Below are 27,910 nucleotides of genomic sequence, written 5' to 3' on the forward strand. Positions count from 1 at the left end.
AATACACATGCCCAGATTGTGACGTCCAGTCTGGTTACCGTGGCAACTACATCCCATAATTTTGGCACAACTAGTTAGTTGTGATGCCAGAGGAAGACCAAGTCCTAGGTACTAGTTAAGGAAGAGTTTGAGGAAAAGGTGGCAGGTACAAGGGGGACAAGCTTCTGACTGAGGACAAATGCTAAAATTAAGCAGAAAATAATAAGCAGATTTATTTAGCCTTCTGCTGCTGCCATAGGGGAATGAACTTGGGGCAATTCTTGTGCTGCTGCAGGCTGCAAGGTTCGATGGAAACTGAATAAATGAATGGCCTTGCCTCACTATACACACAAGCAATGCTGCAGCTCAGATTTCTCGAGTTCAGGGAAAGTTGGAAAGTGCTGAGCAAAAGATTTCATTCCTCGTACAAGATTCCAACTGCCTTGTAAAATTTCCCTCTTTTTTTTTTTCTTCTGAGGGTGATGGCTGCCTGCTTGCATGGGTATGTCGCTCCGTACAGAGGCTCCGCGCTTAGAATGAATCAATAGGGGGGTTTTAACCTTAGGGCAGAGGCACACGCTCAGATTCAGGGAGATTTATGGCATGCTCAAATTCTGCGACAAATCTCCTCTTCTTCCGGGCGACTAATCTCCCAGAAATCCCTCCTGCCGGCTAGAATTTAAATCGGCGGCGGGATGGCACTCGGAGTGATTTTTTTCCAGAAGTCGCCCGAAGTTTCCTCGTGAGGCAACTTCGGGAGACTTCAGAAAACGAAGCGCACCGATTGCCATCCTGCTGGTGATTTACATTCTAGCCGGCGGGAGGCAGTTTGGGGAGATTAGTCGCCCCGAGGAAGAGGAAATTTGTCGCTGGGCGACTAATCTCCCTGAATCTGAGAGTGTCTCTGCCCTAACAAACTTTTATAGTGTGGCACAGACAGCTGAATTTTAAAATCATTTGCAACTGGTTTTACATTTTTTTTGTGGTTTTTGAATAACAGTATTTAGAATTTTTGGTCTGTAGGTCTAGGAATTTAAACAATTTCTGCTTGCTTGGGATTATTTTGCCTTTGGGATTATTTACCCTAGCAATCAGAGAGCAGGGTCATATATTTATTCAAGTACCTGTGGGCATGTGCTTAGGATAGCAGCTTCAGAGTAGGCCCTTGGGTGGCCATTCAAAATAAAAATAAAAACAAATTCCCCTCCCTCAACCTCTCAAACCAGTTGCAAATTCCTCAAACCTGCCACCATCCTCTACCCCCCATGCAATCATGTGCCATCCTTGCAGCTAAATTCAGGGGTAGGGCATCTGAAGTTCCCAGTGGGGAGTGTGCCTGGGTTAGCGGGGCCCATCAGGTTTTTTCCTGATGTCCTGCAAGCCCCTGCACTCAATCTACCCCCAGCCCCTATTGATGCGATGATAGGGGAAGGAATGTGATGAGCAAGAGACTTGTAGCCACCTACAAAAGCAACCCCCCCCCCCACACACACACTTCACCATAATGCGGTACAGCCAGTATTCAAACTAGGATGGGTTGGCAGGCAGAAGGGATTGGCCCCTAGACTTCTGGCTTCCCCTAATTCCAGACCTGAGCCCAGAATTGGCAGTTGCTTCTAAATATGGCACAGATGAGGGGGAGTTGTGTACATCTATTTAATTTAATTGGAGTATATGTAGTCTATACTAAGGGGCAGATTTATCATGGGTCAAAGTGAAAATTCTAATTTTCAAGGTTTTTTTATGGCCAAAACTGTCAAATTCGACTAGGGAATTGCTGAATTGCTGTTTTAGCCAATGGAAGACATCCTGGGGTCGTTTTTAAAGTTGTTTGCAGCCTTCCCGGCATTGGAGTTTTTTTGGTTAATAAATTGCAATTGGACAAATTTCAAGTTCATGGGAGTTTAGGTGAGTTTTAAGTAACTCCCAAGAACTCGAAATCCGACCCTTGATAAATCTGCCCCTAAAAATATGATAACTGGATTAGGGGAATCTTCTTAATCCAGTACTGAATATAAATCTGCCTTGCTAGAGACCAGTTCAAAATGGAAGATAAATAGTGGAGGGTCTGAAAAAATAAGTAAATAATAGTCAAAAAGTCAGTCAACTGCTGGGTGGACCAAACATTCAGATAGCATTTTCAGTTACAGAATACAAAAAGACTGAATTGAATGGCCAACAATTAAGAAAATAATTTATAAAAAAAACAAAATCAATAATGAAGGCCAATTGAAAAATTGATCGGTCCATAAAAAATATGATAATTAATGCAGAGGTAAACTTCCTTTTTCATACAGCTTGAATTTTAATTTTTTTAGGGTAGGGCAGACAGGCCATTCGCAAAACCCTTGCAGCACCAGAAGTACACCCCCCCATGTGCATTAAAAATATGATGGAAAAGTCATCCTGCTGCTGACCTATAAGGTTCATGTGTGAGGGCAAAAGGGAAATCCCCTTTAGAGAAGTTGGGGAGCAGGGACCCTGTGAACGAGATTAGCTAATGTGCAGGATAGCAACTGTTAGCACTCTTTAGGAGTGAGTCAGTCAGCTTTAGCTAGTAAGAGCAGCTTTGAGCTCCACCAAGAACAATAGAAGAGACCCCAGTTGGGATGGGCGAATGTGACCCATTTAGTTTGGCCAAAAATTCACTGCCATTGAAATGTTGCCGACGCCCATTAAAGTCTATGGGCATCAAACAAAATTTGTCGCGCGCGAAAATTTTTTTGACGCACATCTTTTTATTTTGTCTCACAACACCATACAAGTCTATTGGCGTAATTTTTTCGTCAAAACAAGGCGAAAAAATTCACCCATCCCTAGACCCCAGTACTGACAGGTTATTATTCTATCGCTGTTCCATGTCTACTGTAGGGTATCCAGACCACATGAGGTACTGAAATCTGGAAGGTGGCTGCTACAGGAGGCTCTGTTTGAGAGAACACCTGGTTTTTATGCAACTAAAACCTGCCTCCAACCAGGAACTCAAAAATAAGCAGCTGCTCTGAGGCCACTGGGAGCAACATGTTACTCATGCGGCACTTGTTCCTCTTAATTCCTCATTGGGTGAAAGGAGGACTGAGAAAAGGAGCAAGTCCAGTTATTACAGTAGTCAAGGTGGGATAGGATGAAGATATTGATGAGTGACTTAGCTGCTGTTTGTGAGAGAAAGGGGAGAATTTTGGAAATACTGCTTAAAAGTGACCATGGTGGGGAAGAGGGAACCCCAGACTGAGTTTACATCAGTAGTAATAATAAAGGAGGAAGTAGGGCCAAGTGTATGTGGTAAGATGATCACTTCAGTTTGTGTTGCAGGGCCGGAACTAGGGCTAGATGTGTGTTTAGTGTGCAGCAGTGTAGGGAATAGGGATGCTTGCACCCTGGGCCAGTACCTCTCCTGCCTTGTCTAACTCTGGCCCAGATCAGCAGATCTGTGAATATCCAGGTGGGGGGAGAGAGGAGTGATGGTAACCAGTGGTGGTTTTTACCAAGGGGCAAATCAGAGCAGCGGCAGCATTATTAGCAAGTAGCATCAGAGGCGTGGGTGTGGAGCAGGAGAGAGAGGAGTAGCTGAGGGGACTGGATTGGCCTAGAGGCCTGCCTTGGGCACCCATTTTTAATGGCCTGGCTCTGTTGTGTCAGGTTCAGTTAGACATGGCATATATTCATCCAAGAATAAAAAACTAGTAAGCAGTTCATGATTTGAGTCTCAATGTCAAAGGCTGGTAAAGAAGGATTTAAATATATTTGGATTTCATCCGCATACAGATAATATTCAAAGAAGAATGCACCAAATCCAGGTTTTGTTTTGAAATTCAGCCAAATCCTAGCCTTCAGCAGGATTCATATTTGGCCGAATCTAAGAGCTTGGCCAACCAAATCTGAACCCCTGATACTGCCATACCTTACATGTTCAATATTCTGTTATGCTGAGTTTTCCAGGTAAGGGATAATTAGGTAATTTTGTTCTCCATACCTTAAGGCTGCTGAGAATTATTTAAACATAACCAGGATTGCTTTGCTACTAATATGGATTTATCCAGCTAAGTTACCATCAAGTACAAGCTACTGTTTTATTATTACAGAGAAAAGGGGAATACTTTTTAAAAATTAGAATTCTTTGCTTAAATTGGGAGGTAGCCTTCCTGTAATTCGGGGTTTTTTTGGAAACAGTATTCTGAACATGGGATCCCATACCTCTACTAGTATTTTAAATGAGTCAGATGAAAGTGAGTGTAGGACTGGCCAGACTCTCAAATTCGAATTGCGAATTATCCAAACTGTATTCGGATTTTAAATTTAGTTTGATTTATCAAACCTATACCCTGGGAATAATTCAAATTCGACTATTTGCCACCTTAAACCTGCCGAGTTCATGTGTAAGTCAATGGGAGAGGTCCAGTGACCAATTTGAAGATTAGCCTTCCTGACAGTCATGTTTTCTCTCAAAACTCAATTCGAGTTTAGTCTAATTAGATTCGAGTTTTTTTTCTTAATTAACAGCCCAGTCGAATTTCGAGTATATTCGAATTAATTCAAGTTAAAAAAAACTCACATGAACTCGAAATTCGACCTTTGATAAATGGCCCGTAAATGTCATATTGGTTTCTGATATTTTCATATGGGTGAAGGCGGAGGAACTCTTTTTCTGGCAATGCACCTGCGGGTCCGGCGATTACTGTTTGGAAGTGTTCCGTGAGCTGTAAGAAGACTGGCAGGGTCAGAGTGATGTAAGTCTATGAAGAGGATTTTGACACCCGCCTACCTAGCCAGGATTTCTTGAGAGGAAATTCACACATTAAAGATAATCTCATTTGCCATTGAAAAAAAGTTCCCATCTGCCAGGAGGATTTTTTGTCCTTAAAATGCACAGGTGTTCATTTTTAGGGCAAAATCATCCCCCTGCAAGGACTGTAGTAGTCAAGTAGTCAAGGTGGGATAGGATGAAGATATTGATGAGTGACTTAGCTGCTGTTTGTAAGAGAAAGGGAAGAATTTTGGAAATACTGCTTAAAAGTGACCATGGTATTAATTTAATTAGGGGAGAATCAAAGGGAACCCTAGACAGTGTGCTGAGTTTACTTAAGATTACTTTTCAAAAAGCTTAAGTTACATTTGTGTGGAGTTCCCCTTTAAGAAAAGCCTTGCATCATCTCAAAATCTTGTTTGTGCACCAGAACGGAGGACCTGATGTTCATCCCCATGCACTGGTTACACAATTAAATGGTGAAGAGAACAGAGGGAATGTGGGGAGAACAATGACATCTAGTAAGTGCTGAATGGAAAGCGAAAGTAATTGACAATATTTGATTGACAGCTGAGATTTTTAAAACGATAATTTGGGTTTATTAAAAAATAATTTGGGTTTCATGTTTAATTTGAAAAGGACATTTATTATACAGCTTTTTATGTCTGGGTGACATGCCCACTTTAATCTCTACTGGAGAACATCCTAATTGAAAACAATCCTATTGGGTTTATTTAATGTGTAAATGATTTTTTAATAGGCTTAAAGTATGGAGATCGAAATTGCAGAAAGATCCTTATCCAAAAAACCCTAGGTCTAGAGCACAGGTCCCATAGCTGTTCTAGAAAATAGTGCAAAAGCACAGGTCTATAACATAAAATATCAGGCACAGGAGGGATGAATTTTATCAATGTAACAATGTGCCAAATGGATAGATTTTTTGCATATATATATGGATAGATAGAAGATAGATTGATATATTTATTTCTTTTTATTAATGGAGAGAGGACATTTTAAAAAAATGTTTTGCGATCTCTCTAGGCTCTACTTTAATGCTGACAAAATTCATATTCAATTTGGTAAACATCAGAAGATTGGGAGTAAAGAATAAGGCACTACATGCCAATTGTCTTGCTCCTCAGCTAACATCCTAATCCTTCTGTCAGAGATGCCTAAAATAGATGTGCCTGCTGGTAATTTTAAGCTCTGCTGTCGGTATTGTGTTTCACAAGCATAAATATTATACCTCTATTATCAAATGCAAATTTCCTTCCCATGGGTATTCTTTTTTCTGACATGACATTCAGGGGCAGATTTATCAAGGGTCGAATTTGAAAAAATTCGAAATTCTAATTCAAAAAGACCAACCGAAAATTAAGTCGAAGTTTTTTGGGCAAATAGGTCCATTTTCGATCGAATACGTCCGAATTCGAATTGTACGAATCAAAGTAATATCGCATTTGAACGAAATTGAATGAAAGTTTTTCCCCTAAAAAAACTTCGATTTTTCAAAGTCCACCTTCAAGAAGGTTCTAGGAGGTCCCCCATAGGCTAAAACAGCAATTCAGCAGTACATGATAAATTTTGATATTCAAATTTTTCCAAATTTTTTCAAATTCATATCAATTTTGAACTATTTCCTAGTCGAAGTAAACAAAAAAATTGCTTGAAATTCGAATTTTTTGAATTCGAAAATTCACTTCGACCTTCGATAAATCTGACCCTTAATTAACTGATGACCTTGCGTGTTATTAAAGATGCAATAGCAGGGTAGTGAGAGTGCACAAGAGTGCTAGGGTATAGTCACTAAGCACTTACAGGCAGTTATTTATTCTATGTAATGCAGATGACTAACTCTTGTGCAGTGATGCCATGATAAGGTACCCTACGGCACTCAAGACCAGTGATGTAACTACATATTACTGAGCCCCACGGCAAATTATTTTTCAGGCCCCAAAAATGTCTAGAGGTTGACTTGTTTTACCAGTATTTATTTAAAATGTATATGAATTAGGGCCTTATGGGGCCCCTATACCTCCTGGGCCTCCTGCAGCCACAGGGTCTGCTTCTTCTATAGTTACGGCTGTTCATGAACACTTAGTGGTATAAAGAAAACTGTTGGAAAGAGCATAACAGGCAGCTTGAACTGTTGCTGCACACTCTGGGCCCCTCCAAAGATTTTTTTTTTTTTGGGGGGGGGGGTCTGGTGATTGCTAGTTATGCCACTTTCTTTAATATTGCCCCCTGCAGCCTCAAAGAGGTACTCTATTTTGAATCTGTGACTTACAGGCCAAGTTTAGAGGTATACTACACCCAGCAGGGCCAGAATTATGGGTATGAAGAAGAGGCATGTGCCTAGGGTGCAAAGCTTGGGGGGGGGGGGGGACAGACATGTTCCTAATCCTAGTCCGGTCCCATGTTCCCTTATACTTGTGCTTTACACCGTCAGTGCCAGGCCAGACTGGGGTACACAAATAGCCAAACACAGATATATTTGGCAACACCTTTCACAATAGTGTGGTTCACCAATACTTTTTTTTTTAAATCTAAAGGAGTCTCATAGTTAAAAAAAATAGTAATAAATGATCCTAGATGATCTTAAGGAAGCCAATTTTTTTTCAGTCATAGGGGTGGAAAATCCTTGGAGAAAGTTATTTAATGTTAGTAGACTTGTATTGTCTCACTTGCTCAAAGGGCATTCAACTATTGCTTGAAGCTGTCTGCCAGTAAAACCACTTCAAGGAGAAACTTCACAGCTCTAACTGAAAAAATACTTTTTCGCATCAAGAGGAAACCTACTGTCTACTAACGTCAAGGGACGAGATTAGAAGGGACACGAGGGCCTCAAGGGTTGATCTTGCATCTTTTGAATGTTGATTTAGAGAGTTTATTATATGGTAGACGCACTAAAACCAGGGCCGTAATTAGGGGTAGGCAGAAGATGCTCCTGCCTAGGGCGCAACAATGTGGGGGTGCTGGGCAGGTACCTGTTCAAAGGTTTTCTGCCTATCCCTATTCCGGCTTCTCTCCTTTGCTGCTCTCAACTCCTTCCTCTCCCCTCTATCACTCTACCCCTACCACCCTCCCTCTCCTGCACTTCCCCTTCGTTGGTCTCCCCACACTCCCTCCTATTATGGCACACATGGGAGGGATGTGGGTAGCCAAACGGGGTGCCTAGGGCACCCTGTTGGCCTGGCCCTGACTAGAACACTATATATTGTGCACCACTCTCAATAGGTCATCTGTATAATGGTGCTCCCGATGTTACTGTACCAATAAACATAAATCAATAGTTAATCAGTAAACAACACTGTTCACTTTTGTTATAGCTATGTCAGTTGGAATAGCTCTGGGGTTTTCCGGATAAGAGGTCTTTCTGTAATTTGGATCACCATACTTTGTCTACGTTAGGAGAAACAAACCCGTAACATAAAAAAACACTCCCTCCCTCCTCCCCCCCAGCCTAGGTGGTATCTGGGGCAAATGCCCCTAACGTTTTACTTACCCCTGAGTGCAGATTCTGTCCCCCACAGTTCACGGCAGCCATCTTCTTTTCTTCACTTTGTAAGCAGACCTTCATTTTCAGCGAATGTGCAGTTGGGAGTAATTTTCCAGTCCCTAACAACTGCGCATGAGCCGAAATTCACGAAAATTTCCGTGACTCGAGGGGTAAGTAAAAAGTTAGGGGCATTTGCCCGGGTACCACCTAGACTGGGAGGGAGGGGGAAGATCTACAAATGGTAGGGTCTTTATTATTTTACGGGTTTTTTCTCCTTTAAAGCTGATAAAAAATAATTTAAACATTAAATAAACCCAATAGACTGGTTTTGCCTCCAATAAGGATTATTAACTATATGTTAGTTTGAATCAAGTACAAGGTACTGTTATTATTATAGAGAAAATTTTTAAAAAAATGTGAATTATTTGATTAAAAGAGTCTATGGAAGTCTAGATAAAGGGTTTCCGGATAACGAATCCCATACCTGTACTGTATTATGTTCATAGTGTCCATATAGTGCCTGTAACATCTAATCCTTAACCATATCAGGTTATTTAGCTGTTTTGTGCTATTTCCAGCCAGGTCAGCAAAATAAACCCAGTCCTATATACATTTATATAGTATATGTGTGTATGTGCTCCAGCATCTTCATTTGTATAAGAGCTGCCTATGTTTGAGTGTTAGCAGAAGTCTAGTCTTATTATCTAGCTAACAGAATTAGATTACATGTATTCAACTGTGACTGCATTTGACATTTTCCTGAAAACAAAGTATTACCCTTGCTAAAAAGAAAATATACTGAGCCAATACTTGCTTCTAATGTCAATGTGGTTTCGCTGCAAGAAATAACATTGGGTTCAACTCCTTCCTAGTCTAAATCTCATTAGCTTTTGCAATGGATAGGAGGTACTGAATAATTCTAAATCAAAGGGATATAAAGCGTTCATTGGAAAACATTTTCTTCCATTTTAGAAATTGCTTCCGGAACAGTCCCCTAACATTTTTCACTGTGTTTATAAATGCTGTGACATGTTTTAACCTTAGCAATGTTTTTGAAAAGCCTGGAGCAGTTCCCTATAATGTAGTACATATGCAGGAAAATGGAGTCCTTCATGCTCCACTCTACAGTATGGCTTGAAATATGACCCTGCAAGATTAAGGGCACACTTATTTTAGAAATATTATATATTTTTTTATCTCATTCAACTACATAGGAAAATATGCCAAATCAAATACACCTCTACAAATATGTGATGGAACACATATCAAACATAACTCTGCAGTAACAGGCCAATCATCTGCTGTCAGTAATTTGCACTTGAATAATAATAATAATAGCATGGTCACCTAAAATCCTCAGAAGCAGTGGAACAGAGAGCATGTTTGGGGAATAGCAGGGTCAGACGGGGAAAACAAATAACCTCAACCCTTGTATCTGCTCCCCACTCTGTGTGCTGCACCCTTACCTCCCCCTCAGACCCAATCATAGCCACAAGATAAAATAGGGTACACAAAGGGGTTTGAGGCTGGGGTCCCAGGGCAGAGGAAAGTTGTGGCTTGGTGTTGGAGGCCCCAGAGGCAGCATCATCTGCCAGTTTTTCTTTTGCCTAAGGCAAACTGATTGGACCTAGTTAGAAGCTGAATACGCTGGTAATTAGACAGAAATGTCAGTTTTGCAGTGCATTTTAAAGAATGAAGGAACAAATAATCTTGGAGTAAAAGTGCAGAATAAGACTTCATGTGACTCGGACATCAGTATGAAGTTGTAGCTGAGAACAATTTGTTTTATCTGTTGCCTTGGCAAAGGCATTACTTTCTCCATCGATATCGACTAGTAGAGTTTATCTGAACATTTTAGGATGCATTACACAAAAGGGGAAAACAGAAGTTAAAGGGGTTGTTATATTTAAAGTTTTATTTTTTACATTGTAATCTTTGTAAAGCATCTTGGGGGGTTGCGGACAGTGCAACAATTTTTGGCCCTGCTGAGAATTCCTAAATTCCATTAAAGGCAGCGGTTAGAATTGTTACAATAGTTGCTAATAGGGTATTAGCAACAATGTCAGTCGAAGGGAAATGTAAACCCATTGAACAAATTCAAGAACAATTTTTTTTTGTGGTGTATTCAAAATATTAGCAATTTGTAGACAATTAATATAATGAATATGAAACAGTGCCACCTGCTGCTTCATTTCAACAAAGCAGGCAGAAAACCATGTTAGTGAGAAAAGAGATGTAACAAATTCTAAGGTTGTTCAATGTTTGTGTAATAATCAGGACAATTACAATGAAGTATAGTAGAAGCTTCCCAATAACTAGTTGATCGAACTTGTAAAACATAATGGTAAAGAATCTAACACTGCACCAATCATTGATCCTTTTAACTTAATACAGATTCAATATAACTGGAGCCAGAGAGAGACTGAAGATAGCTGTTCTGTATTAAGTTAAAAGGATCTTTCCGTACCTTAAATCTACTAGAAAACCATGAAAGCATTAAATAAACCCAAAGGCTGGTTCTGCTTTTAATAAGGATTCATTATATCTTAGTTTAGATCAAGTATGAGTAACTGTTTTATTATTACAGAGAAAAAGTTATTTGGAAAAAAGTTATTTGGATAAAAAGGGAGTCTATGGGAGATGGCCTTCCCGTAATTCAGAATTTTCTGGATAACAGATCCCATACATGTACAAGGAAGCAAGGTACAGGTTTTATCCCTATTTTGACCCTCACATGTGCCAACTGATTTTAGCCGCAAGCAATGCCTATAGCAAAGCCAATAGCACACAAGAACAAGGTGTGATTTCCAGCTATCAATTTTATAAATTCTCTCAAGAGCCAGTTAATTGGACACAGAAAAACTTGGGGAAGGCATGAGATATACTGAAAAGGGACGTGCATTTGCTGCACAACAGAGTGAAAATGCTCATGATTAGACACAGTTAAATACTTCAAATAGATTTATGCTAAAATATACACAAGACAAACTAAAGTATGTGAATATTTTATTTTCTTTACAAAAAAAGCCTTCCAGACCCCAGTTTAATCTTCATCCTCTTCTTCCTCTTCATCCTGGTTAATCTGGAAGTATCTTAGTTCGTAGCTTTCCTTGCTATTTGCAACCACACGAAGCCAATCACGGAGGTTGTTTTTCTTCAGATATTTCTTAGTGAGGTACTTTAGATACCTAAAAAGGAACCCAGAAAAAGTATAAATATAATGATTCCCTTCTGCACACACACTACATGGGTACCTATACAATATATATGTTGCAAAGACTAGCAAGTCATGAACAAGAAAATAATCCAATTTTTCTACTTTAGTGCTATCAAGTAGATAACACTTCCTCTTACTCAGATTTAAGTAGTGAACAGGCTTACATAGATTTTTCATAGACCATATGTGAAGCTACGGGATAAAAGCAGATTTATCAAAGGTCAAGGTGAATTTTCGAATGAAAAAAATTCAAATTTCTAGCTATTTTTTGTGTACTTTGACTAGGGAATAGTCCAAATTCGATTCGAATATTGAAATGTTTCATGTACGGTCTCTTTAAAAATTGGACTTTGACCATTCAGCATTTAAAACCTGCCAAATTGCAGTTGTAGCCTATGGGGGACCTCCTAGAACCTATTTGGAGTCAATTGGTGGACTTTGAAAAATCAAAGGTTTTTTGGGGAAAACTTCGAATTGAATTTGATCGAATGTGCTATTCCTTTGATTCGTATTCGGCCAAATACGGACCTATTTGATTGAAAACAGACCTATTCGACCAAAAAAAAAAAAACTTCAACTTAATTTAGTTTGGTCTTTTTGAATTTCGAAGTTTTTTCAATTTGAAATTCGACCCTTGATAAATATAAACCCCAAAAGTTAAACGTAAACCTTGTCTATTTTAGTCTCTGCTCCAATTCCCCATGCTTACTATTTTGACTCTCACGATTTCGCACAGACCACTACAATAAAGCCTTCCTCCATCAGCAGTCTTCTGACTTCTACTCCCCAGAATCACCTACATTCTCCCACCAACGGATGCCCAGGAACCCAAGCCTAATAAGTCACACTCAGGTCTTGTGGATTATTCATGCAGTTTATTATAGGCAACAAATGAACGTTTCGGCTTTACCCTTGACTTTAGAGAATTATACGCCACTCAGCTCGTCACTAGGGTTTCCCGGCAGACACATTATTTGAGCAGGCTGCTGATACAATGTTTCACATAGAAAAAGGCTGGTGTTTCAGCTGAAATGTTATTTTGTTGCCTATAATAAACTACATGAATTACCTATACACACCCTTTTAAACATTTAAAGGGGATCTATGGTCGATAGCATTTTTTTTTTTACGGTTTTGAAGCTATAATAGTGTTACCTTGCCTGTCAGTGTATTCCCCCCACAATCTGCTCAGTTCATTTGTAAAGAAAACCTCACGGCCAGCGGCCTAAGCCGCCCATCCACCAACCAATGGAAAAACAGTAGGCGGTCCTCGCTGCAATGCTAGGACGGGCACCATCAGAGAAAGCAGGAAACATTGCAGCAATAGTTACCGAATCAGCGCGATTTCCTTGCGCTCACTACAATGCAAGGACTCTCTCCCGAGTCTCCCCTTCAGCTGTGTATCCTTCTGAAAATTTTATCTGTAAAAATAACGGGCTACTGTTTTTTCATTGGTGGGTGGGTTAGGCAGATGAGACGGGCGATGGCCGCTAGGCTTTCTTTACAAGTGAGCGGAGCAGATTCTGGGGGACAGACAGGCAAGGTAACGGCTATTATAGCTTTAAAACCGTAAAAAATAAATAAATAATGCATTGCAATTACAAATAACCTTATTATCATTCCCCAAAGCCTAGGAAAGATTATAGATTTCGACCATAGATCCCCTTTAATACAGCGGCATGAGGATCCCTAAAAACCTTCCCCTGCATAGTTTTAACCTTCACTGCATGTTTGTTTAAATTGACAACTGCCAGCCCTTCGTTTTTTTTTTCTGTCCTTGCTATGGCCCTTTCTATCCAGTACACATTTTTAATAAATCTTTATTTGTAACGCTGTAACGCTGACATAGAACACCTGTGTTGCAGATAAAAGTTCAGAAAAAGCCAAAATGGCGAGTACACGGCTAGTATACGAGTCCCATGCCAGCTCTTGAGGGCTTGGAGATAAGACCAATTTTTTTTATTAATGTCTACCACTTTGTACTCTAGTTTATATAACAAGCTGCTGTATAGCCATGGGGGCAGCCATTCATGGCTGAATAAGGAGAAAAGGCACAGGATACACAGTAGATAACCGATGCGTTCTCTAGTACACAATGGGATTTTCAGAACTTCTGCTATCTATTGTGTATTTTGTGTTTGAAAGGTTGCCCCCATGGCTACATAGAAGCTTGTTTATATAAACTATAGTAAAGTTTCTGAAGTAAACACACCAGTTTTACCAGTGCATGTTCCTTTAAGAGCAATGAAATTTGGAGCAAGCCTCGTGAAAATACGACTCCCTTCACTAACATTTTGATCGTCGCATGTAAAACACTACACATTTGTTTATCGGGTGTAAGAGCAAAACATCGCAGAAGGCGGGTTTTCCCTGTAATTAAGCTGGACTGTCCAATGTAAAGTTTTACATGGTGATCATAATGTTAGTGAAGTTAGCTGTATTTTTAGGAAATATATCGCCAGTGTTATTTGTCTGCCAAAGCCCTGACAGGGTTGACTACTAGGCCTAAACCATTGACCACTGCAACTAAAGCTTTATTACGGATGCCTGCAAAGCTCCATTTAACACTGAACGCACAGGATAAAGTAAAACAGAAGAAAATGCCAGAGTCTTTGCAGATAGAGAATATTAGTTGTTTATCTAGTATAGGTAAATTGTTGTTTTACAATTTACTATACTAGATATACCATGACCTGGATGAATGAAAATCTTCATAGTCATAATATTAGTTGTTGATTTCTTTCTTCTGGTAAAACAAATTCTCACCTCTTTGAAAATGGAACTTCTGAAGACACAGTGATTTTACTCTTGCTTCGTTCAATAGAGACTACTCCTCCTCCCAAGTTTCCAACCTTGCCGTTTACTTTGATACGGTCGTGCAAAAACTGCTCCTGAAATCATATTGTCAGTCAGTAATTAGAATGGCAAACATGTGAGTGATCTATCATAGGTACGTAAAAGGGAACTTAGCCCAAAAATAATTTAGTAATGGGAGTATGGGACCTGTTATCCAGAATGCTCAGGATTTGGGGTTTTCCATATAATGGATCTTTCCGTAATCTGGATCTTCATACCTTACGTCTACTAGAAAATCATGTAAACATTAAATAAACCCAACAGGCTGGTTTTGCTTCCAATAAGGATTAATTATATCTTGGTTTGGATCAAGTAAAAGCTACTGTTTTATTATTACAGAGAAAAAGAAAATCATTTTTAAAAATTTGGATTATTTAGATAAAATGGAGTGTATGGGAGATGGCCATTCTGTAATTTGAAACTTTATGGATAATGGGTCTCCGGATGACTGAAACCATACCTGAATAATGAAAAGTTGTGTAGCTTTACAATTACCTTCACTAAACAATTTTATTTTCGGGTCTACACCAATCTATTTTAAAAAAAAATAAATGTAACCCATTATCTAGAAAGAACCAAGGCCATTTTCCATAGACTCTATTTTAGTCAAATAACGGACAATTTTTAAAAATGTCCTTTTCTGTGCTTGTATTTGATCACAACTATATAATGAATCCTAACATTGATCCAAATCATAGATACATCGCTAATCAGGGAAAACTCCAGATCCCAAGCAGTCTAGCAGGTCCCATATGTACACTCACTCTTTTCTCAGCTTTAAAGCAAAATGAGCTACCAGATGCAGTCAGATAGCTATACAGCTTGGCTATGGGGGTTTGTTGCCCCTTCAACAATATAGATTGCAGCTGTCCCACCTAAGTGGCATACAATTCAACAAATATCAAAAAAAAACAAAAAAAAAAACAACCTTCCTATGTAAGGGCTGTAAAAACATTTCTTATATATAACTTAATGTGCTCCTCTATTGTGTCATCTAAAAAATTTTTTTGGAGAAAAGTATTCTTAATTTGAAAAGACGTGTGACAATGTGGATATATGCACTTGTTCTGAAGTCACAAAATAGCATTAGACATCTTAAAAGCACTTGTAAATATGCCTTGTTATATTTTGCTTAAAGAAACAGTAACACTAAAAATTATTCATTTCAAAATCCATTCAATACATTTCAAAATCCATTCAATACCCCTCTAACAACAAATCTACGTAAATATACCATTTAAAAGAAAAGTCCTCAAAAACTGCTGCTTCAACTGCGTCAGACCCCACTTCACCTCCTCAAACCGGAATCCAGTTGCTGTAGCTTTATAATCATTTTCTAGCCTCTTGTGTTTTATTGCTGTAAGTGCAGCGGGCATAGAAGGCAGCCCAATTCAGCCATAAATCCACGTCAGTCAGCGCTTTCCTTCACCTGCTCGCAGCACAGCAATGGTGCCAACGTGTACCCTCCCCCTCAGAACGTAATTTGCAGGAATGGTAAAGAAGAAATGGAGAGCATACAAGGGTCGAGAAAATCCTTTGCAAAGCTGCAGCAACGGACTTCCAGTTTGAGAAGGCGATGTCGGGAGCTGCTGCGGAGCGTGCACGTAGGTGTCCCCCTATCGCTTTTTTTTTTTTTTTTTTTTTTTTGAGAACAGGAAGAGGACTTTTTTTTAATAGCAATTTTACATAAAGCAGTTTAAATAAGAAACTTTTTGCAGGGTAGATGTATTGTTAGAGGGGTATAGCATTGATTTTGAACATCATTGTTAGTGTTACTGTGCCTTTAATGTAGCACTAACAATCTTCAGGTGAGAGAACAGTGGCAAATCAGAGCCTAGGGCAAGGGCACACAGATTAATATCCACTTTCCTCCATCTGCATTTTGTATAGATGATATGATGAGGATACTCACTCCGTGTAGCCCCACACATGCAAGACATCGCACCTATCAATGGAGCTACAGGGGGAGCACATGAAAACAAATCTGCTTTCTGCTGCCTGTATACAAAACACAGGTGGAGGAAAGCAGACAATGTGCTGTGTGTGCCCTTGCCCATAAAATCTAAAGTTGATGCTAAAGGACCAAGTTGAAAAGATTCTCTCAGAAGCAGAAGGCTGGCGTGGGGGCACAGGCATAAACTTCACTTACAAAATTAGCAGCATCCATGATGCCATCTTCCACTGGATGAGTACAATCCAAGGTGAATTTGAGCAGCTGCTTCTTTTTCTTGCTGCCCTTGGTTACGGTCTTCTTCTACAAAGAAACAAAAATCAGTAAGGACTTATCAAGGGTAATACCTTGGAATTAATCAGAAGGATTTGAAAGCTCGCTAGAAATTTTAATACAAGGGCAATATAGTCAGAAGGTTTCAACCCCCCCAAAAAGGAAGCTTAGACATGGCAGGTTTTGCATGAACTGCATTCTTATGTACCACAACACAAGGTTCAAAAGAATATTCTTAAGTATATTCGTTTGTTCGTTAATTTTGCTCAAATGATGAGAAAAACGAACACAACTTTTGCTAAATCAGCCCCTTAAAGGGGCTGTTCACCTTTATATAACTTTTAATATGCTGCAGAGTGATATTTTGATACAATCAACTTTCATTTTTAATTATTTGCAGGTTTTGATTTATTTAGCTTTTTATTCAGCATCTTACTAGTTTACAATATCAGTAATCTGGTTGCTAGGGTCCAAATTACCCTAGCAACCGTGCATTGATTTGAATAAGACACTGGAATATGAATAGTAGAGGTCAGTGACCCCCATTTGAAAGCGGGAAAGAGGTAAAAGAACAAGGCAAATAAACAATAAAATATAAATAATGAAGACCAATTGTAAAGTTGCCAGGAATGGGACAATATATAACATACTAAATGTTACAGTAAAGGTGTACCACTCCTTTAATGTCACTGCATCCTGTGACAGGTTATGAATGGAACCAGTGGTTTGCAAACAGGTAAAAATAAGCAACTGTCTGGGCTATAGATTCTCAAATAATGATGGGCAAATCTGACCCATTTCGCAGAGAATTTGTTAAACGGCAAAAATGCATTGAAGTCTATAGGTGACAATTTTATTTTGACACGAAACAATTTTTTTCATCCATTCGTGTCTATGGGTGTCTTTTTTGTGTCAAAACCTGTTGCTCATCTCTACTCAAACACTCCCTTTTTCATAGCAAGGCCTCTGAAATGTAATTCCCTTTCCCTTAAAAAAATTTAAAAAAGAAAAAAAAAAGGTGTGACCTGATCAAAGGGGTCCGAGACAGACAGCTTGCAACATGCATCATAAACCATGTTTGCAACATTATTTTTCTCAAGACTTGCGAATTGTAATTCTCAGATTTACAGAACTCAAATGTGTTAACAAGGATGTCCATCTGGCAGTTTTCCACCATCACCCATAACCACATATATAAATGGCTACACAAAAAATGCAGTGCTAGATCAGGGGAATCCCATGTTTGTACAACTACAGACTATAGCATGATCATCACTACAATACGAACAATAGAATTCTACCTGTATCTGACGATTCAGTACTAACAGTGGCCAATGTTTAGGTGCCTTCAAAGGGCCCTATCAAAATTTTCCGCCTGGGCCAATGGAGGAGCCAACTGATGTCCAGGCCTTCTGCTGATAACGGTCGGCTCATCCACCGCCATACACGCACCGGATATCTTATGAAAATTAGTTTTATATGATAATTTCTGTGCATGTATGGACACCTTTAATCATATATCATTCAATAATCAGCACGCCCACATTAAATGGGTAGGTCACCTTTAAACGGGAGCTATCGGGGGGGGGGAATGCTGCACTTTTTTGTGAAAAAAAACCACCATGTACTGGTAGTTTGCTCTCTCCTAGTGGGCATGTTTCATCACATGCATTATAAGTAAGTTGGGGTTGAGACTATACACACAGATATTAACAAAAAATCATTTTCGTACGATATTTGGCGAGTCTATGGTGGGAGACGAGACGACCGATATTGTTAGAAGGTTTGGATTTATATCGGTCGGCTCGTTGATCAGCCCAGACGGAGAATTTCGATTGGGAGCCTGAAAATGGGGCACTGTAAAAGTTAGAGAACAAAGAAGGATCGGCACACAGGCATTCAAATTTGCAGTGTTACCTGCTCGTTTAATGTGCGGACTGCAACGTTTCGGGGTCACGCCCCTTAGTCAAGCATGACCCCGAAACGTTGCAGTCCGCACATTAAACGAGCAGGTAACACTGCAAATTTGAATGCCTGTGTGCCGATCCTTCTTTGTTCTCTAGCATAAGGGAGGCTGCCGGATCCTCTGGGATTGAGCACCGGGCTGATCTGGTGAAGGGTGTGCATCGGTTCTCTCTACCTTGGCACTGTAAAAGTTGCCATACATGCACCAATATAATTGAACAAAAAAAATTCTTCGGCAGAGGGCTTGGAAATCTGTCGGCTCATTTCTTGACCCAGGAGGAAAATTTCGATCTTTGTGCCTTTGAAGGCACCCGAACATCGGCCACTGTTAGTGTTGAATTGTCAGATACAGGTAGAATTCTATTGTTTCTATCTGTAGGTCTGACGATTCAGCTCTACATGTGTGTATTGAAATGAACAATCTTTTCTGAGAGATCATAATGCTTACGTCGATGGCCACCTTTAATGCTGAATCGTCAAGATACAGGGAGAATTCTATCGTTTCTACCTGTATATCTGACGATTCAGCTCTACACGTGTTTATTGAAATGAACAATCCAATTTGTTACATCTATGGCCGCTAAGATTAAATAGATTAAATAACAGATTATAGCATGTAAAGGAAAGAGACTATCAGAAAAGAGGTTGAGTGAGGAGAGGAACTATAATAGTACTGAGAGTGGGCCCCTGGTCTAAGGTTTTTGGGTGGGCCCCTGGTGTCCCAGCCCGACACTGAACATGGCTGCCCACACCACTAGCTCTCTCCCTTGGCAGATGGCATAGCGTTCGTTATTAGCATTTTTTCACAAAAAACTATAATGTACCCCAACAGGCTCCAGCAGTCGACGCCTTGAGTGGGGGAAACAATGATATGCCAATAAGTGCCCTTATGTTTTAGTTCTGCTATGGAATGTCCTAACCAAAGCACACTGCACTGGAAATTATCCACGCCTTTTTCCTCCAAGTATTTTTCCTTGTCTGCCACTATCCAGCTTGCAATTCATTAATCAGTTTTATTGAGGGGGTGGGATATTGAGCCCAGGAACAAAAAACTATTGCAGAGCCAAACCATTCGGGGAGCAAGGTGTGAGCAGGAGAGGAGACACATACAAGCAATGTGTTACTGTGAGCTCAGCTACGGCCTGTCCCCCCTCCCGTCACTAGGTGCAGAGAGCCATGTCAGAAGGCTGCCCTCCAGCTTTATGCCGTGCCTCGCTTTCCGTCAATTATTGCCTTTAACACCCCTCCACCACAGGGCAGCCCACTGATCGCACCGTAGGTAAAAGAGCAGATCGCGCCGAAGAGACCAGGCCGCGCTGCCCATGCTTAACGTGCTGGCCGTTTCCTGGCCCCAAACACAGCCGATCCAACCACCCCAGACATAAGGGCCCCGTCTATGGACTCCCAATAACCATGCATACAGTCAGGAACCGTCGTTACCGCGTCAGAAGCCCTTTCTACCCAAATATTAGCGGAGCTCTGTACTAACCACAGGAGCCATGGCGACTCGAGACGGATGAAAAGGAAGAAGAGGGGTCTGCGCATGCGCTATGTAATCGGGCAAGGCAGAAGCAATCGAGCAGAGAGACTAAGACATTCTTTATAGATCGCTGAATGTGCACAGTTCCGGCTCTGTTCCTGTTGAAGTTAACTCAGCTTTTTATTGGTTCATGGGTAAAGCAAAATGGCAACGTGAAATAAGGTCTTAAAAATACCCTGAGTGGTTTATGGACTTATCTATCGCTGGAAACCATTAGGGACACATAGGGTTAAATCCTGGTCCGGTAACCTATTAGTCTGGGTTAGATTGTATCTTTTTACACTGGATAGGGGCCGGTTGCCACCTTTTCTGGGAAAAAAAGTACTGGCGTGTCTCTCCCAACTGTCCCGTTTTTAGAGGGACAGTCCCTCTTTTGACAGCTCAACCCGCAGTCTCTCATTTGTACTGGAAAGTCCCGTTTTTCTCTGCACTCAACAGCCAGAAAAAGAAAACAAAGTAACTAACAATATAAGATATCAGGTCCCTCACCTTCATTAGCAAAACTGTAATAACTGGAAAAAAAAAACAGAAATATGTTCAAACTTTCATAACCTGCCAAATTTTGTAAAATGAACATGGTAAATAGGGGGTGTGGCCACAAAAAATGGGCATGGTCAAAAAATTTGCTCTATATGCAACAACTTTTACTCTCTCTTTTTATTTCCAAAATGTTGGGAGGTTGACAGTCTCTCTATAAATATGGTTTTTCCCCTATTAATATCATTGGCACCAAGCATGGGTAGGGACGGGTTGTCATCTTTTCTGGAAAAAAATACCGGCCTTCCTATATATTTATCTTTTTTCCCTATTAATAACATTGGGATAAGTGATCATTAGCTATCAACCCTAATTCAACCCTAATACAACCCTAATAACAACTAATACAACCCTACATCCAGTGGCGCAACTACCGGGGGAGCAGGGGGTGCGAGCGGGCTAGGGCCCGCACCCCCTCAGGGCCCCCCGGCAGTTCACGCGCCGCTAATTCCCGGCCAGTTCCGGGTGTACGGCGCGGGCCGGCTGCGCGTCCTGCGCCAGGGCACGCCCCCCTCTACTTACGTTTCTGCCTACATCTGTAATTCATAAAGAGGTATAGTGAAAAAGTAATTTTGGCTGCACCTGCTATGTGATCCCTATGCTAAATACCAAACGATTTAACAAAAAATACACCCCTTTACTGGTTGGGATACAAACAATCAGATCACACAATGTGGCACCTGCATTTCTTGAAAGCCACAATGAGAACCTCCCAGTATTGCATGATAGACCCTGTGTGACACCAGAATTTCACTCTACATTTTGTCTCTTGGCATTTAATAGCACAATGCGGTGCCAGTTATTCGTGACAGCCATTTTTGTAACAGTGTGAAGCCAATGAGAGCGATCTGAGGCGTTCGCCTCAGGTGGCAATGCCAGATATGTTTTCAGGGGCAGAATTAAGCTGCTCCTGGTACTTTTAAGAGCCGAAATTCCGGTTTTGAAACAGGAAATTCAGCTTTACTAGTGTGAGAGAGCGCTCTCCACACTAGTGTTCCTGCCTCGGATGCCTCCCCTCCCGATACGTAAGCCGGTGAGGGGGGGCGGCATCTTCATTAGAATTGGCGCTGCCACCAAGGCCTAGGGCAGCAGGATTTTGGTGGGTGGCATGAAGCCCAACCACACCCACATTGGTTCGGAAGTTCTGGGGCTGATCATGAGATACAATAGTTTTTTAAATTTCCCATGTGCCAATCCCCACAAGCTCCCGAGCTCCTAAGTTATCATGAAAATTTGTGCATGTGCACAAATGAAGGGAAGGGGACAGGGATGACGAACTGCAGCGGGCCTAGGGGTGCCCGCTATGTAAATCCAGCCCTGATAGTGTGGTGCAGTTTGAGGCCTGAGACCTGCATCACAACTGATTTCATTGGGGCCCTGAAGCAGGCGCTTGCCCTCAACAGTTATAAACACCCACTTTGGCATAGCTATAGGTGCCACCTTTTGCACAAATTATTACCGGGCCGGCCGAGGGTGGAGGCCAAAGGTGGAGGGAAATGGAGTCACAAGGGGCTGCTGATTTTAAAGGGTGTGGGGCTACACAGTGACAGGGACCTAGAAGGTAGAGATCGGGGAAGGGAAATGTACGTTCTAGGTGGGTCGAGGGCTTAAATGAGCAGGCCAGGGGCTACATTGAAGAGCATTACAGATTTGCTGGCAACTATATTGAAGTACATTTATAATAATGGCCAGGTGTATGGGTATAAACCCATTACAAAACTGCCAACTGACATTTTCTAAAGCAGACCTGCAAGTCGCAAAACATGAACTGTCAGAGAAATGTTTGTCCAACTAATTACTTGTTTTCCATTGGGTTCAGTAAAATCATTTTGTGTTAGTATGCTTCAATTTGATCCTGGTAACATGCCCTCAGTCATCTCTTTTATCCCCCTTAGCCCTACACAATCTGCCCTCAACCCTCTGCTCCTCCTCTCCCCCCCTAAGGTGGCCATAGACACACAGATCCGATCGTACGAATCGAGGATTCGTACGATTTTCGGATCGTGTGCCAACATTTTTCGCCGGCGGAGATCGGTCGTTTGGTAGATCGGTCAGGTTTGATTTTGACCCGACCGATCCCGCCGGAGCTCATGGCACATCGTAATCTGATCGTTCGGCCATACGGCCGAACAATCAGATTACCCCTGATATAGCCATATCTGTTAATGGCATATCGGGGAAAGATCCGCTTGTTTGGCAACATCGCCAAACGAGCGGATCTTTGCATCTATGACCACCTTTAGCCCGTACAAGATCTGCCCTCAGCTCTCCATGATCCACCTCAGTTCCCTCCTCCTTCCATGATGTGCTCAGCCCCATGCAACCACAATCCATTCTCAGACTTTTCCTTATCCTCCCTCAGCCTGCCTCTTCATTCTCCCTTAGTTCTGTTCTCCATCAATACTTAACCCTTCCAAATCTTTCCTCAGCTCCTCCCTCTATCATTTGGTTAACCACTCAAGTCAACTTTTTGGGAGAAATTGATATATTTCTGTGTGTTCTGGTAGGCCAATGATAACATACTTCTTACACTGTATTTACATGCCTTTTTCTGAATACTACTCTAGGTAATGGGTGGGTTTGGTCAGGTTTCTGTTTTTGTGAATAGCTGTAGTATTTCAGTGGATGCTTTTGTTTTTTGCTCAACAACCTGCTCCTGTGGGAGAAGCTCAATGGAGTCAGTATCAAGTGCATTGGTTTATATTTAAGTACATTAGCTAATATTCTTTTGAAATTTGATTGTCTTGGATAGATAATAATGGGGGGCATAGATAGTTGTAGCTCATTTTAATATGTCTTTTTGATTATTTATTGAATCTGCGCAGTAGTTTGCAAATGACTCATGTATGAGATAGGAAAGAGAAACCAATACATCCCCGAATTATGACTGACATGTTCATTAAAGTATCAACATACTTTAAAAAAATTAACCAAAGAAATCAGGAAACACCCATTTTAAGTGGCCAAACACGGAGTTCACTTTATTAACACATTACATTAAAATTAGCCAATACACAGCAAAGTCCTAAATTTAAGTGACCTCCTATTTCTTTTGATTCAGAGGAAGGCAAAAAAAAAAACCCCACAAAAAACTATTGCCAATCTGTGTTGGGCTGGGAAAAAAATTCCTTCCGGGCCCCTTAACAGCAACCAGACAAAGTCCCATATTTTCTTTTTCTCTGTAATAATAATATAATAGTATTAATCATTATTGGAAGCAAAATCAGCCTATTGGGTTTACTTACTGTTTACATGATTTTCTATTATACAACATATAAAGATCCAAATTATGGAAAGATCCATTATCCGAAAAACCTCAGGTCCCAAACATGCTGGATAACAGGTCCCATACCTGTAATACAAAGACTTATTCATAAGAACACAAGAGGTGGTGAAAAGTACAATGTGGTGATGATAAACAAGTCCTTGTATATTTGATTTTGGCGATAGAATAAAGCAACAACTAAAATAAAGATACCCTTCAAATTAGTCCTCATTTCAGTAACTCACATAGGTAAGAGTTTTTGGACTTATCCTTATCCTGGAAGCTGCCAATCTAACCAGCCTGAGTGGCATAAATCTGATAACCCCTCATGCAAGATGTAATCATGATCATATTTAAAAATGGTTTGATTTTTTTGTATTAGATACTGCAAAACTTTACACAATAAGCTGTCTAATGAGCAGCGTAAGATATATTCTTGTCACTCTATACCCTGCCTGCATGTCACTTGCATTATTCTGGCCCCAGGAAAGGGCTTTGCATATCTCTCATTCCATTGTCTCAAACAAGTGAGTGCTGGGACCACTCTAACAAAGTATAATTGGAAATATCCAGCAGAAGTACAGAGAGGAACCCTCTAAACTCACAAGGAACTTACAGTAAGTTCACTTTCTGCTTTGACATTTATAATAACACAGTTTTTTTTATATCATTGGTAGGAACAGCACATAAATCTTTGTTTCAGTTTGGGAAGCAGAGGTTTTGTTGGTAATTTAAGACCACTGTTACATGGGGGGGGGGTCATAAGCCAAACGGTTGGCAGGCATCTGTAGCAGTTAAGAATATAAAACAATGAACTGCTGCTTTTATCTCTGCTTCTGTTGCTAATTTTACATTATAAAAAGCTAGATCAATATTGTGTCCTTGAGAGCTCCATAATAACCTTGTGTCACAGAGGAGAAATGAGCAGATCATTTCAAGAAAGTCTGCTGGTTTAGTTTTATTTTATTTTATTTTGAAAATATTTTATTTGATTTTCATGATAACTGGTTTAGTTTTAAATGTTATTAAAATAAAGAGCTCAGCGTAAGATGAATTAATGTGATACTGTGGTTATATTTATAAATAGTACAGTGGTTCAGCTAGTAACATTGTAACTTTTCTGAATTTTGTAGTATTATTCAGTGTTTTGTTAACAAATTGAATTGCTTACCTGACAGATAAAAATCTGTGTAAAATCCACAGCAACAACAAATCCAGGTATTGGATCCCTTATCTGGAGACCCAATATCCTTTAAGTTCCAAATTACAGGCAAATCTTTAAATTACTTCCATAGAGTCCATTTTAGCCAGTAGCTCTAATTTTTCAACATTATTTTTTTTTCTGTAATAATAAGACTGATGGTAACTAAGCTGCATGAATCCATATTGGGGCAAAGCAGGCCTAATGGGTTTATATAGGGAGTTATTTATCAAAATCCGAAAAGTTCTCACTATTTTCTGAAAACCACTCCAACCAAATTCGCACAGACTTCCTCCCATATTTATCCATACATTTATACTATTTTTTGTGCGGAAAAAGTCACGATAAAAAAAAAAATCTGAATTCTGTAATTTTTTTTCGGATTTTGCGCCCGAAAGGTGGTAAGATTTTTTCCGCAAAAGCTACAATTTTTTCGGAAACCCAGCACAACTCAGAAAATCTTCCAATTCTTAACGAGACATTTGTCATTGACCTTTACATGTTCTCAGCAGGTCTGAGTTGGACTATTTTTTTCATCTGACTTTTAACACCATTGTACTTTAAGAAATCCACGAAAAAAATGTTTTTTTTATTCTAAAGAATTGTATTTTCCCCTTACAAATCTGAATAGAAAAATTCGTAACTTAATAAATAACCCCCTTAATGTTGTAATGATTTTTAGCAGAGATCCAAATTATGGAAAGATCCCTTAGGAGGAAAACCCCAGGTGTCAAGCATTCCAGATAATAGATCCAGTATGTTTACCTCTCCTTTGATCTATACCATGCTGTGCGTTGCCTGGCAAGATTCAAAAAAACTAACTAGCAAACAATTAACATTTAGGCAAAATATGGATAAAAAAGGAAGAATATGTAAAAAAACAACTATTAATTATAATTATTCATTTTTCAGATGTAAGGATCAGTGATGTTAGCAACCATGCAGATGCTTGAAAGGTTTTATCTGAAGAAAGATGTAAAGGAAATGTAGATGAAATAAGCAGGAATAGCAGTAACAACAAGTAAAGATTTGTGGAAATAAGATTGTTAGTAAATCAGCCCCTTAGTGAGACTAGCAATGTCTTAGGATATTGCCTTCCTTAGAAAATAAAGTTATTGAGTGGAGAAGAGTCTGACATTTTTCTGGTCAGTTCTAAGCATAGCAACATCACAAGAGGTTGCATTTATCAACCAGAATGCTGTTGTTTCAAATTCATTATATTGCAGGGTTGGGACCTGTCATCCGGAATGCTCGGGACCTGGGGGTTTTCCGGATAACGGATCTTTCTGCAATTTGGATCTTTATACCTTAAGTCTATTAGAAAATCATGTAAACATTAAATAATGTGATTATTCAATTGGAGAAGCGGTTATGGCGGAGCTCACTGCGGCGTTCAGCGATCCCTTCCTGGTCGCAGCTATCGCGAGACTTCGGGTGTTAGCCCCATGTACACCAATCTTCACGCAAATAATTCCTCGCTAGCAGCGCCGGCCATTCAACGGAGGGAACACCGATGTTTTAATATCAATCCGGCTTTATTATTTCACACAGTGCAGAGTTACATTCACAGTGGGTGCGCTATATCAACCTACGCTTTCGTGTCTAAATGGACGACACTTCCTCAGGGTTACAATTACATCACGTGTCTAAGTGTTTAAATAGGGTCCAAGTGCAAATCAATTCACATTTAAAGGTGCAGTATGTGTAAATAGTTATTAATAATGTATACATTCATAAAAATACATCAAGATACATGAAACATATAATCATGCATATTATTAAAGTGCAAGTGCTTGTTTGTATTTTATATTATAAATAAATAAATAATTTAATAAGTGTACTAAATTTTATAAATTTTATAAATTGCATAATTTTTTTTATAATTGTTCGTGATCTAAACTATATATACATACAATAAATTTAAACATTAAATAAACCCAATAGTCTTATATCTTAGTTGGAATCAAGTAAAAGCTACTGTTTTATTACAAAGAAAAAGGAAATAATTTTTGAAAAGTTTGGATTATTTGGGTAAAATGGAGGGTTAGACAGCCTTTCCATAATTCTGAGCTTTCTGGATAATGGATTTCCAGATAATAAATCTCATACCCGTATCAGTGTAATAAGTAATGCCTACTAATAGCTGCAATCTCCTTTAACGGCAGGTACATCTTAAAGGGCATGGAAAGACAAAAAAATAAAATTCAATTTTTACTTTCTTTAATGAAAAAGAAACCTATCTCCTGTATACTTTAATTAAAAAATGTGTACCATTTTTATAAGAAACCTGACTGTATGCAGTGAAATTCTCCCTTCATTTACTGCTGTGGATAGGAATTGTCAGACGGTCCCTAACTGCTGAGCAGGGAAACAATCATACTTATGAACAGCAGGGGGAGCCCCCGCCTTACTTCTCAGCCATGCAGAACTCAAATAGCTTTGTTTGTTTCCCTGTAGAGCAGTCAGCGACTGTGTTGTAGGGATTTGTATTGGATTTTATTTTTGCCTTTACATCCCCTTTACTGTTTCCAACTCCAGCTGCAGGACAAATATCATGGAGGCAGATTTAAACAGATAAACTGGGATTCTATTTGGAGGATTAATTTGCTACAGCCGCTGGTTCTGCAGAGTTTGAGAAGCTTTGTATTAAATAATACAAAAACTATAAAATCCACATTAGATTACATGACAACACAGGACCCAGTGCAGTCTGCTTATTCTGATTATTAATCAGTCTTGCTGTATTGGCTTCTGGCAGATATTGGCTTGTGCTGTTTTGATAATTTATGATGATCCCTAATCAGCCCAAACCATACTGAGCATGTGCACAGTCTTGGTCTTGCAAAAGATGTTTAACAAAGTTACAAGATGACCCCCTGTGGC

At 39.9% G+C, this 27,910-nt stretch overlaps 2 protein-coding genes across 2 annotated transcripts in view; one reads left to right on the plus strand and one right to left on the minus strand.

The window, feature by feature from the left end:
* Nucleotides 1–11,211: 11,211 nt before the first annotated feature.
* Nucleotides 11,212–20,003, minus strand: rpl22.S (ribosomal protein L22 S homeolog). The gene is made up of 4 exons (NM_001088072.1): nt 19,974–20,003; nt 16,445–16,549; nt 14,206–14,330; nt 11,212–11,410 (listed from the first exon to the last, which is right to left on the minus strand). The coding sequence occupies exons 1-4, from the start codon at nt 19,983–19,985 to the stop codon at nt 11,266–11,268; spliced, it is 387 nt and encodes a 128-aa protein (NP_001081541.1). The 5' UTR covers nt 19,986–20,003; the 3' UTR covers nt 11,212–11,265.
* Nucleotides 20,004–24,299: 4,296 nt separating this feature from the next.
* The window catches only part of rnf207.S (ring finger protein 207 S homeolog), a 51,443-nt gene continuing 47,832 nt past the window's right edge, over nt 24,300–27,910 (plus strand). Inside the window, exon 1 of the mRNA XM_018227961.2 lies at nt 24,300–24,443. The gene's annotated coding sequence lies outside the window, so the exon portion shown is untranslated. The remainder of the gene's footprint in view (nt 24,444–27,910) is intronic.

Source organism: Xenopus laevis, chromosome 7S (assembly GCF_017654675.1).
Source record: "Xenopus laevis strain J_2021 chromosome 7S, Xenopus_laevis_v10.1, whole genome shotgun sequence".
NCBI lineage: Eukaryota > Metazoa > Chordata > Amphibia > Anura > Pipidae > Xenopus > Xenopus laevis.